This window comes from Sesamum indicum, linkage group LG9 (assembly GCF_000512975.1).
Source record: "Sesamum indicum cultivar Zhongzhi No. 13 linkage group LG9, S_indicum_v1.0, whole genome shotgun sequence".
Taxonomy (NCBI): Eukaryota; Viridiplantae; Streptophyta; class Magnoliopsida; order Lamiales; family Pedaliaceae; genus Sesamum; species Sesamum indicum.
In genome coordinates this window covers 5,413,086-5,423,198 of record NC_026153.1, presented here as the reverse complement: position 1 = coordinate 5,423,198, position 10,113 = coordinate 5,413,086, and the positions used below count along the sequence as shown (strand labels likewise).

Below are 10,113 nucleotides of genomic sequence, written 5' to 3'. Positions count from 1 at the left end.
GGGGGGGGGGGGGAGACAATGTCCATGCTCTACTTCCACGAAATTCTCTCAAAAAATCATGTTTACCCGTAATTCCACTCAGCACAAGCATAAGGGCCTATTCGAAGATGAACAAAGAGGCCAGCCTCCCCAGCCAATTTCACAAACTTCACCAAATCTTTTCTCCCTTCAAAATCGTACTGCAAAATTCTCAGCCCATCAGCATTTTTCAACTTTTAACTATCTTTTCTCTAATTTTCCTCTGCTCATTCTTAGCTCCTTAGCAATATTGTATGTGTAAAGTAGTCCAAAAGAGAAAAAAGCTAAAAACTTGAAGAATTTCACCTGGCCACGCACTGGTTCATGCAAATTCCAGAAAACAAAAGTTTGAATCACATCAAGCCCTCCGTCCTTCGATTTTTGTATCAAATCTGGCCACATCTGCATTCACATCCATATACATAGAAAACACACACACACACATTTAGATTAGAAACAATAAACCATATCCACATCACTGCGTGTTGTGTGTGTGTGTGTGTGTGTGAAAGTGCATATATACTGACTTGAGGGGTGCTACGCATGTAATGCATGGAGCCCGAGACCAGAACTCTTCTCTTGCCGCCAATCACCAGCCCCCGGTGGTCGTACGTCACGTTGCCGCCAAAACAAGACGGCAACATGAGGGCCCAAAACAAGAACTGAAGAAACACCATCGTCGCCGCCACTGCTCCTCCGCCTCTCATCACAGGCTACCTGTAAAGTAATCAACTTATTCTCCTATCTGTTGCGCCTGTCTTGAGAGAGAAAACACTCTCTCTGTCTGAGACTAAAGAAGAGAGAGATATCTACGTTGGAGGGGTAAGGAAAGGAAACCACTTTACTCACCTGACAATTATCTTCGTCCTTCTCTTAAGCTGTACTGCGCGAGGGTGACATTGTTGGCCTTTTGTTTTCGTGGACTAAGCTCAACTGTCACCGTTACGACAATCGTAGCACTTGGCAGTGGCCGCACAATCAACTTTGATACGTACCTTTCGCTCATCTCATTTCAGCCCAACTTTTAGATATTTTACTTAGATTCCCGCAAATTTAGACACTCACTCAATTTATATTTATCTTCTTGTTTGTATATAGTTAATTACAATATACATAAGTAGACTAATATTTATAACCGAATACTTGTTAGTTCAACTGGTAAGAAATGTTAACTTTCGGACAAATGATTGTGGGTCTAATTCTCTTTATTGATATATTGATGGGTAATTTATGATCTACAATTTTATAAGTATGTTTTGATTCGTGAAGGTGATCGAAGTCAATATTATTTAATTTTTTTTCTAACAAATGATAATAATAATAATAGTAGTAGTATTTGTGATTTTAATTAATTTAATGTGAGCCAAAATTTTATGTAAGAGCTTAATTAGTAATGCACGAAAAATAACTCCCAAGGACTAAGCTAACGAACACTGAATAAATCCTTTCTTTACATTAAAATATATAAACGAAGTGGAAGCAGCCCAATAAAGTGTGAATATAAATTAGCCCAAATCTCATGGCCCGGGAAAATAGTGCTAGGCAGCGAGCATTGATCCATTCTGTATAAATAAATAGTCAGGTAGAATTCTGCAACGATTCTTGACAACAATGGCGAAGAAGCAAGTGCCAGCAGAGAGAACCAGGAAGAAGAACAACTCCAAAATCCATATCAAAAGCAAGAGTAAAAACAAAAGCAGAAATTTCACCACCCAAAACAAAAGCAGAAACAAGATCAGGAAAACAGCCAATGATGATGCTTCCAGTGAGGAGACAGAAGTCCTCGTCGTGCCGTCATCGAGCACAGAATCTCAAAATGACGAAGTTGTTGGATCCAGCGAAGAGGCGGAGGAGGACGACGTAAGCGAAAGAAGCCCGAGTGATGAAGATGAGAAGGAAGAAAAGAAGAAGCCCAAAAGCATTAAAAAGAAAGGTAAAAGGAAGGATGTTAAAAATAAGGGAAAAAGGAGAAGTAGAAAAGCAGCAGAAGAAGAGGAGAAGAGGGAGAATGCGCTATATAGGTTCCCGATGAATCGGGTCAGTCGAATTATCAAGAGCGAGAATTCGGATCTGCGAATTTCGCAGGAGGCCGTTTTCCTCATCAATAGAGCTTCGGTATGCCTTAATATCACTCATAATTTCGAGCATTAGGGTTTCTCTGCGGGCATGTTACTGTTTTTTGTGCGGGTATGATGTTCATCTAGAGCATTGTACAACATTCATATGTAATCGTGCAATGCGTGTCTGGTTTTCGCTTTATTCATATTCTAGTGATTTTAGGCTGAAGAATTTGAATTGAAGAAGCAGACTCATATAGTAGTGAAAGAAGCTGGAATAACATGTTTGGTTAATGACAAAAAAGAAATGCTAATTGTGAGACGAATTGATTGCCAACCTTTCGTTCTTTCTTGAATTTGATGTTTTTACTGAGGGCACGATGATGTGGAAGAGTGTGTTCTGTCTCCAGAACCAATATGTGTAGTCTGGATATGAGGTGAAGGAAATAGTTGCTGCCAATCACGTGAGATGTACTTGGTTTGCCATACAAGGTTAATGCACCCAGAATTTGAATGCGGTGAAGCTGCTTGGCTGAATGTTGGAGGTATAGTGCTTCGCTAGGTTTCTGATGCACTTTGGTGTTTGACTGGTGCAGGCAGTGTAAATGTGACAAGGTGGTGAGAAGTTGGGGTGAGGAAATAAATGATACTATCCTTGTTGTGTCTAATGTCATGCTACAAAGAGTCTTTAGAATTTCATTTGATATGATCTGGTCCTTTTGATCTTAGATACATGTTAAATGATTTTAGCAGTGCTAGAGTGTTCTCACTGAAAAGAAAAAAAAAACTACTTCGTTTAGGTGATTTCGAGTTCTTTTCACATGTGTTGACAAAGACAATATATGCTTTTCGTTGTTGGCAAATATGGTTGAGATGGAGCGACTTATGTGTTGCTTAGAGAGATGTGCGCATTGAATTCAAGTAGAAACTGACGCTGCTAGAATCTCCTAATATTTTTCTGTCCATTGACATTTAAAATTCCTCAGTATGTGCTATTGTTTCATTCTAATAGAGGATTTAGGAAATTAAATAGTAGCATAGATGATGAAACTAAGCTGGAATACCTTTACACTGATACCACTTAGAACTTCAAACCTTGAGGTAGTGACAACTTTATGATAGGGCCCACCAAACCGCACAAGATGTAGATTGCCTAGGACCCCTTATTCAGTAACTCTATCCATGTGTCTCTTTCCAAGCCGTCCTGGTGGATCATAGTCTCAAAGTGTAAATTTCTTCCGTCCTGGAAATGAATACAGAATGATGTTGAATTGTCTGTATTAGATTCTTTTTTTCCGTTCCAGTTGGACTGCTTCAGTCCTTTCTTTCTCTGTTTATCTTGTTCTTAACCTGTTTCTGCATGCGGGGCAATTATAAATAGCATATAAATGAATTTTGTAATACCATGTGAATGAATTTTGTACCTTTTTCATGAGACTTATAAGTGCAATGAAATTATAGCTGTTTGATCCTGATTGATTTATTTTTAACAATTGGATTGGGTACATGTAACCTTTCAACTAGTTGTAATGCGTGATAACAACCCAAAGTTACTGTGGATTTGATATTTAACTGTTTGGATTAATGTTGTTCGGAAAATTGTTTTTGCTGGTTCCAGGAGAAGTTTCTTCAACTGTTCTGCAGGGAGGCTTATGCTTGCACATTTCTTGATCGCAAAAACTATACTGCGTACAACCATTTGTGTACTGCATCTTCTCCTTTCTATTACTTTATTGGATCAATTTTGAAGCAATGCATGCCATTGACCAGACATATTTCTAATTATTATAGGTGTCCGTTCGTGCAGTAGTACATAAGTCTAGGTTCATTGAATTCTGCTGCTTGCTCTGTCCTTTCTTATATTATCTGCTGTGAAGATAAACCCAGGATCGAAAGTTTGGGAGGGCGAGGGTGAGGGTGGGCTGGGGTGGATAGTAGGCGAAAAAATTTGAACAACTTTTTGCCACAGTTGTAAAGTTAATTCTATTTTATTTTCTTAGACAAGGATAGCTAAAATACACCAAATAAAACTGTCTAAAAATATTTTATTTTTCTGCAAAGGATGTAGCAATTAGATATAAACATTTTCAAATTTCAACCCTGGAGCATGACGTTCATAAAATTCATCTACAATCAAATTTATAAGAAATTTCTCTGCAATTTCTCTTGCAATATATGGAGTCAAACTATTTGCAAAGGCAGCCCCGCACCCACATGCACTTACGGTTTTTTTCATAACATTAGCAAGCAAATGTTAGGAGTTCCGAGATTTACAGACCAATCTTTGCTTTCCATAAACTTTATAAGTGTCTCTAATTTAATGATGCTATTTTATGTATTATACAACATGGCAAAAGATTGTGCTCTTTATCTGCTGTTGTATCTCTTTCTTAATTGTCTTACTAGAAAATAGCTAGAATTCTTTAGTATGAAAAGGAATTAATCATAGTCATTATTGGCGATAGAGCCTTTTGTCAAGGGCACCTTTTCTTGGCCAGGTGCCAGCCTTAAGTAAGGCACTCACCTTGGTCTTGCATTGTGTCTTTTGTACAGGCTCAAGGTGCGTGTCTGAATAATGGCAGGTCTAGCACTATTTCTGGAATTGTCTCCTTTCTTACTTTTCCTTTTGTCTTCCTTTTCTGTGCTTCCCTATTCCTTGTCTTTTTTCTTCATTATCTTCTCATTTCATTTTCTTCTTTTTCAAGAATTAAAGTGCAGATCATTCCTTCTCCTCCTCCTCCTCCTTGTCTTCTTATTTTGTGTTGTACTTGCTTTTGTTTCTTTTGCTGAAAGCAATTACTGATCAGAGTCTTAGATAAGTTTGAACAGATGAAAGTGTTTGTATCTCATATTATTGCTCTAAGAAGTAGTGGTTGAAAGTTAGTACTGTCATATAAGTTAGTACTGTCATATTGTTCTTTAGTTCAGAAGATAGTTTGAAAATTTTGTTGAACTGGAGTGTTATTTGTTGAATACTACATTAACATGCAAATAAATGTGCTGAAATTTACAAAACAATCTCCATTTGAGTGATTAAATCTATGATATTTCTGTAATTAAGTTCTGAAATGAATGGGATTTTCTAAAACTAATTATTGCTTGCTGATAATTTATGAAGTACATTGTACATTTCCGCAAGTTACAAGTTATTTATTTATTTATTCTCTTTCTGGTCACTAGGTCTTGAAGAAACCAGTTAGAAGTTTTGTTAAGTGCTGAAATGCATGGAATTCATGTGTTTGAATCTATATCATGAATTGTTGATATTATAATACCTACTAAAACATGCAATTTTACGCCTACCTTTCATAAGTAGAGTTTCTGACTTGTGGGTAAGCATCAGGTACCACGTTGGGAATTTTACAACTATTATGTAGTTGGTGGGTGATTATGGTTGTTTGGCTGAATTCTATCATTCATGTGCATGGAGTTCTTCGACAAAGTTTCCAAAAACTTTTAGTGCAGTTAACCAGAATCTGTATATGAAATGTATGATGCCTGTGTTTTAAATGTTATAACACCTTCAAGTTGATATATTACTTGTAGCAAAAGGTCCCGTTGATTTGGTTTTTAATTCTGTATGCAGCATCAGTAGTCTCTAAGAGAAAGCGGTTTGATTTCCTCTCAGGTAGTTTCCTTTTGCCTATCAAGAACCTTTTTCAATTTGAACATCTCAATTCAACATTTTTTATCAGGCCATTATTTGTCAAATTTGTGTTGCTTATGTTGACATTGCGTGCACGTAGATTTTATTCCTGAGAAGCTGAAGGCTGAGGATGCTTTAGCAGAAAACCCAGAGGCTGAGAAATGACCCATATTTATTTTCAGGAGTTGAGAGTACACTCCAACAATTGTTTTGCAGGAACTGACTCAGTGTTGTCTTTCTAGGGGGTAATTCTGCATTTGCCGGTGGCCGTTTGTTGCAGAATTCTAAAAGATATATTCTGATTAGTGTTTCATTTTTCTTTATGAGCTTCATGCTCTGTTGTGGGTACTAATCTAGGAAGAGTAGCAAGCATCCTGAAGAGAAATTACCTGTATCTCTAGTCTTAAACATCCCCAGGAATGCTCACTTGTAGAAGACTGAAATTCATCAAAAATAGAAAAATTTTCCAGTGTACTTTACTGTGTGCTCTGCTTTGAAGTTGGGTTTTGGTCCGCCAGCAGCTTTGGGTTTATGATTTATATCTGTATCTCTTGTGGACATGCAATTTTCTTATGTAAAGATCAGATTCAATCTGGTGTTCTGACTGAAAGATCACTGGAGAAAGAGATAGCCGTCTGACTAACAAACGAATGATGTTTCCAGGGCTGGTTTACATGAAGTTCACAAGTTTCAGGTACATTTATGATTTTCATAACAGAGAATCAAAAGAAACTCATTGATTGTTCCAATGCTTGCTTAGATTCTAAGATACTATTGAATTGAAGAGATGCATTTCGAATTTCTCTTTCATAAAGCTTCTCTCTTGATGATGATCAAATCTTTTATCTGAATTTTGTATTGTTGACTTATGCTTTGGACATCACTATTTACTTTGTCATCAATCATTTGATTCAAATAGATTTACTACTCGTGGAATTCATATATTTTGTTTGAACAAATAAATGGAGAGAAAGTAAAACAGGACGCAGACTGAAAGTATCAGGCTAAAAAGGAAAATCGAAAGTGTAGTGAAAGTATCAGGCTAAAAAGGAAAATTGAAAATAATAATTCTGATTTTGATATATCATATTATTTATAAGTATACTTTCTCTCTAACTTTATTTTATCCTATTTGTCATCCCTTTTTCGTATAACCTTTCTTCCGTTTAAGATGGTGTATATATATATTATATATTATTTTTCTTCAGGCTGATATCCCCAGCAAAAACAATAAATAATATGTTTTTTTTTTGTTTCTTTCCTTAGTATGCTAAAGAGCTATAAATTAAATTAATGCACGAGTTTATTCTATTGTGTGATAGTAATTTACTCAAGGTCCTAGTCTAAAAAGTTAAAAATAAAAGAGTTAATTGATGATATTATTGAAAAATAATAATTTTTTGAGTTTGAATTTATTTTTAGGATAAATTACAATGGCTCCCTTGAGTTTTTGGTATAATTACACATAAATCTCATTGTTTGGAAATTATCAAACATCCCTTAATTTTAAAGGTTGTCCAACAGTTACCTCAATCGGTTGATCTTCGTTAGGTTTTTATTCATTTTTTGTGATTGACTAATGAAAATGTCGATGTGGATTAAGAATTATACCTCTATTTTTGTTAACTTTTTTATGAACTAAGTGAATACTTTTTTATATATTTTTTAAAAAATTTCATCCACCTCATCAGTTTTTTTTTTTTGCAATTTTTAATTTTTTTAAAAATAACTACAATAAAAAAATTGATAATTTCATATTTTTATTCAAAGATTATATAATTTTAGGGTAAATAGCAATTTACTTTTCGATGATACCTATGAAAATATAACAATTTACCTCCCTGTACTTTTTAAAATGAATCAATTTACCTCCTTATACAGGGAGGTAATAAGGAGGTAAATTGGTTCATTTTAAATTAAAAATACAAGGATGTAAATTGCTATTTATTTTTTCATAAGGAGATAATTTGCTCATTTGCGATATCACAAGGGGTTGCTTGCATTTTTCCCAAAAATTTTATCAAATTTTTTAAATATCGACGAAGTATTCATAATTCTATTAAATTTCAAAAGATCAATGTAATTACCTTTATTTTTATTGTATCAAAGAAAGAAAAGTATTAAAAATTTTCTTTGATTTGAATCATGCCAAACAATTTAAAAACTCAATTAAAGTATCACTTTTCCTCTATACGACAAAATTTACTTTCCCTCCCCTTTTTTCCTTTCCACTTTCGGCCCTTCTCATCAAATCAAACCATAGTCTTAATTATTAGTATTTTTCCAACTTTTTGCTTGTTACTATGCCACTTATCTTTTATGTTCTGTAATAAAGTCGAGTTCTCAAGATTTTATATAAGAGGTCTTGGCTCTTGAATTTAAGTCTCCTACAAAATATGGATATTTTATAATTTTAAAAAAATATGCATTTAAAATTATTTCATTAGATTCAAAATGTGATAAGGATAAATATTAGATATAGACGATAGTTCCAATAAAGTTTAGTTTTTGAACAAAACTTCATTTTTATTTATTTAATCAATTACAAAATTGAACAAAAAATTTGTGGAAAATCTTAGTATATTATTTGATGAAACGGAGATGTAACTGATTACGTTTTGAACTCAAAAGACAGTCAGATTTGTTACCATATGATTATAAGTATATGGAATCATAATGGGGAAATTAAGGTATATGAAACATTAAGCGGATCATATGCTTCCGTTTCTTGGTCCAAACCCATCAACGTTGGATAGGTTTTTCCCCATGCGTTTTCTTAAGGTTTTTGACATTTTTCATCCAACTGACGTTTATTGATTGATATGTAAAACCTTGACGCCTCTTAGATTAAAGGCTTTTTGTTAATAAAAATTATCATTACAAATTTCCTCCAAAATTGGGACGATATACAGATAAGGTCGTTGTAGTTTATCAAACTAATAGAAAATTGTTGTACACCTTATGTGTATGCAAAATTATTTAAAATAAAAATGCTTATATAAATTGTATTAATAGATAAATGAATGCCTAAAGTATATATAAAATAATAAGTTATATGTTTTGAGTAAACAAAAATCGGCATAAGTTTGTGAACAATATTTTGGTCTCTTTTTCATAAAATCAGAATGTGAACATTATTTATATATTAGTTTTGTTCCAAACAATTTTGATTGGATGCTTGGTCAGCAAAATCCAAATTTAAAAAGCTCTAATTTCGTCTACGTCAATAACCTCCGGCGAGTTATAGAAATTTGGTGGCTTGGGTCCTAAAATTGTACAAAATTACTAAATTACGGATTAGTTTATTGCTAGTCTTAGGGAAAAATAGCATTTGTTGTTATGTAACGAAAGGCTTTACTTTTGGTCTCATTGTTCACGTTATTCTTACTTTTTTAAAGTTATGGGATTAAAAGTGAGATTCTCATAACCAATCGGACTAAAAATGTAAAAGCCCTAACAGTCACGAGCTAAGCATATGGCATTTTTCATTAATATATTTTAATAGAAAGGTGTCATGAGACCAAAAGTATTACTTTTTAGAAGTTGGGGAATCAAAAATAAGAATATCATAACCAATAAGACCAAAAGTGTCAATAAATTATGGAACTACGAGTCGTAAAATGACAATCCTAAACATACATGCCAGTAAATACAATTTAGCCAATTGCATAGAATTTAAAAATTACAAGCTTAAAATTACTATGCTCAGTATAATTGATTGTCCTGGTATATGTCATTCCCTATTCTTACAGGTTCAATACACAGTTTCTCCGATTTCTTCCTTGACGTGCAGCCGACGCCTCCAGTCATCAGCCTAGTCGATGGACCGACGCAATACCCGCCCATCAACGAGCAATACTGCGGGCCATTAGATTAGGATTTTATTGCAATTTTTTTAGATTATTCAGATTTGTAAAATCTACAACATTTTTTAGGTTTATTAATTAATTAATTTTCTTTTCAAAAATATTTTTAATAAAATATTAAAAAATAAAAATAAGAACAAATTTATTTTAAATACATGAATTTATTTGGGACAAATTTTGTAATGGTGAACCACTGATAAGTAATAAAGATGATAAACCACCAATAAGTAACATGGATGGTAAACCACCCGTAAGTAACAGCGATTGTAAAATCTGTCCAACTCGAACTGGGGTTCGGACCTATCTCGAATGGGGTAGATTTTAAAGCTTTAAATAGGTCTTAAGATGGGTTTGAGTCTTAGTGGCTGGACCCGAACCAGTCCTAAAACCAAGCCCGAACTCACCCCGATTGGAGCAGGTTTTGAAGCTTTAAACAAGTCTTTGGACGGGTCCAAATCTTAGTGATCTGGACCTTGACCTATCCCAGACCAACCCCACAAATATGTTTTTAAATTTTATATATATT

At 34.1% G+C, this 10,113-nt stretch overlaps 2 protein-coding genes across 4 annotated transcripts in view; one reads left to right on the top strand and one right to left on the bottom strand.

The window, feature by feature from the left end:
- Positions 1–844, bottom strand: part of LOC105170707 (beta-galactosidase 8) — a 5,979-nt gene extending 5,135 nt beyond the window's left edge. For both annotated transcript variants that reach the window (XM_011091589.2, XM_011091590.2), the window contains exons 1-3: positions 546–844; positions 325–420; positions 67–179 (exon numbers count right to left, since the gene is read on the bottom strand). In XM_011091589.2, coding sequence (XP_011089891.1) covers positions 67–179; positions 325–420; positions 546–725 — 389 coding nt within the window. In that variant the 5' untranslated portion in view covers positions 726–844. The remainder of the gene's footprint in view (positions 1–66; positions 180–324; positions 421–545) is intronic.
- Positions 1,528–6,434, top strand: LOC105170706 (DNA topoisomerase 1). 2 transcript variants are annotated; one of them, XM_020696604.1, is made up of 5 exons: positions 1,528–2,133; positions 3,694–3,778; positions 4,629–4,657; positions 5,662–5,703; positions 5,822–6,434. In XM_020696604.1, the coding sequence occupies exons 1-3, from the start codon at positions 1,630–1,632 to the stop codon at positions 4,649–4,651; spliced, it is 612 nt and encodes a 203-aa protein (XP_020552263.1). In that variant the 5' UTR covers positions 1,528–1,629; the 3' UTR covers positions 4,652–4,657; positions 5,662–5,703; positions 5,822–6,434. The 2 variants fall into 2 exon arrangements, with proteins under 2 accessions (XP_020552263.1, XP_011089889.1); XM_011091587.2 differs by lacking the exon at positions 4,629–4,657 and having other exon boundaries at positions 1,530–2,133; positions 5,822–6,424.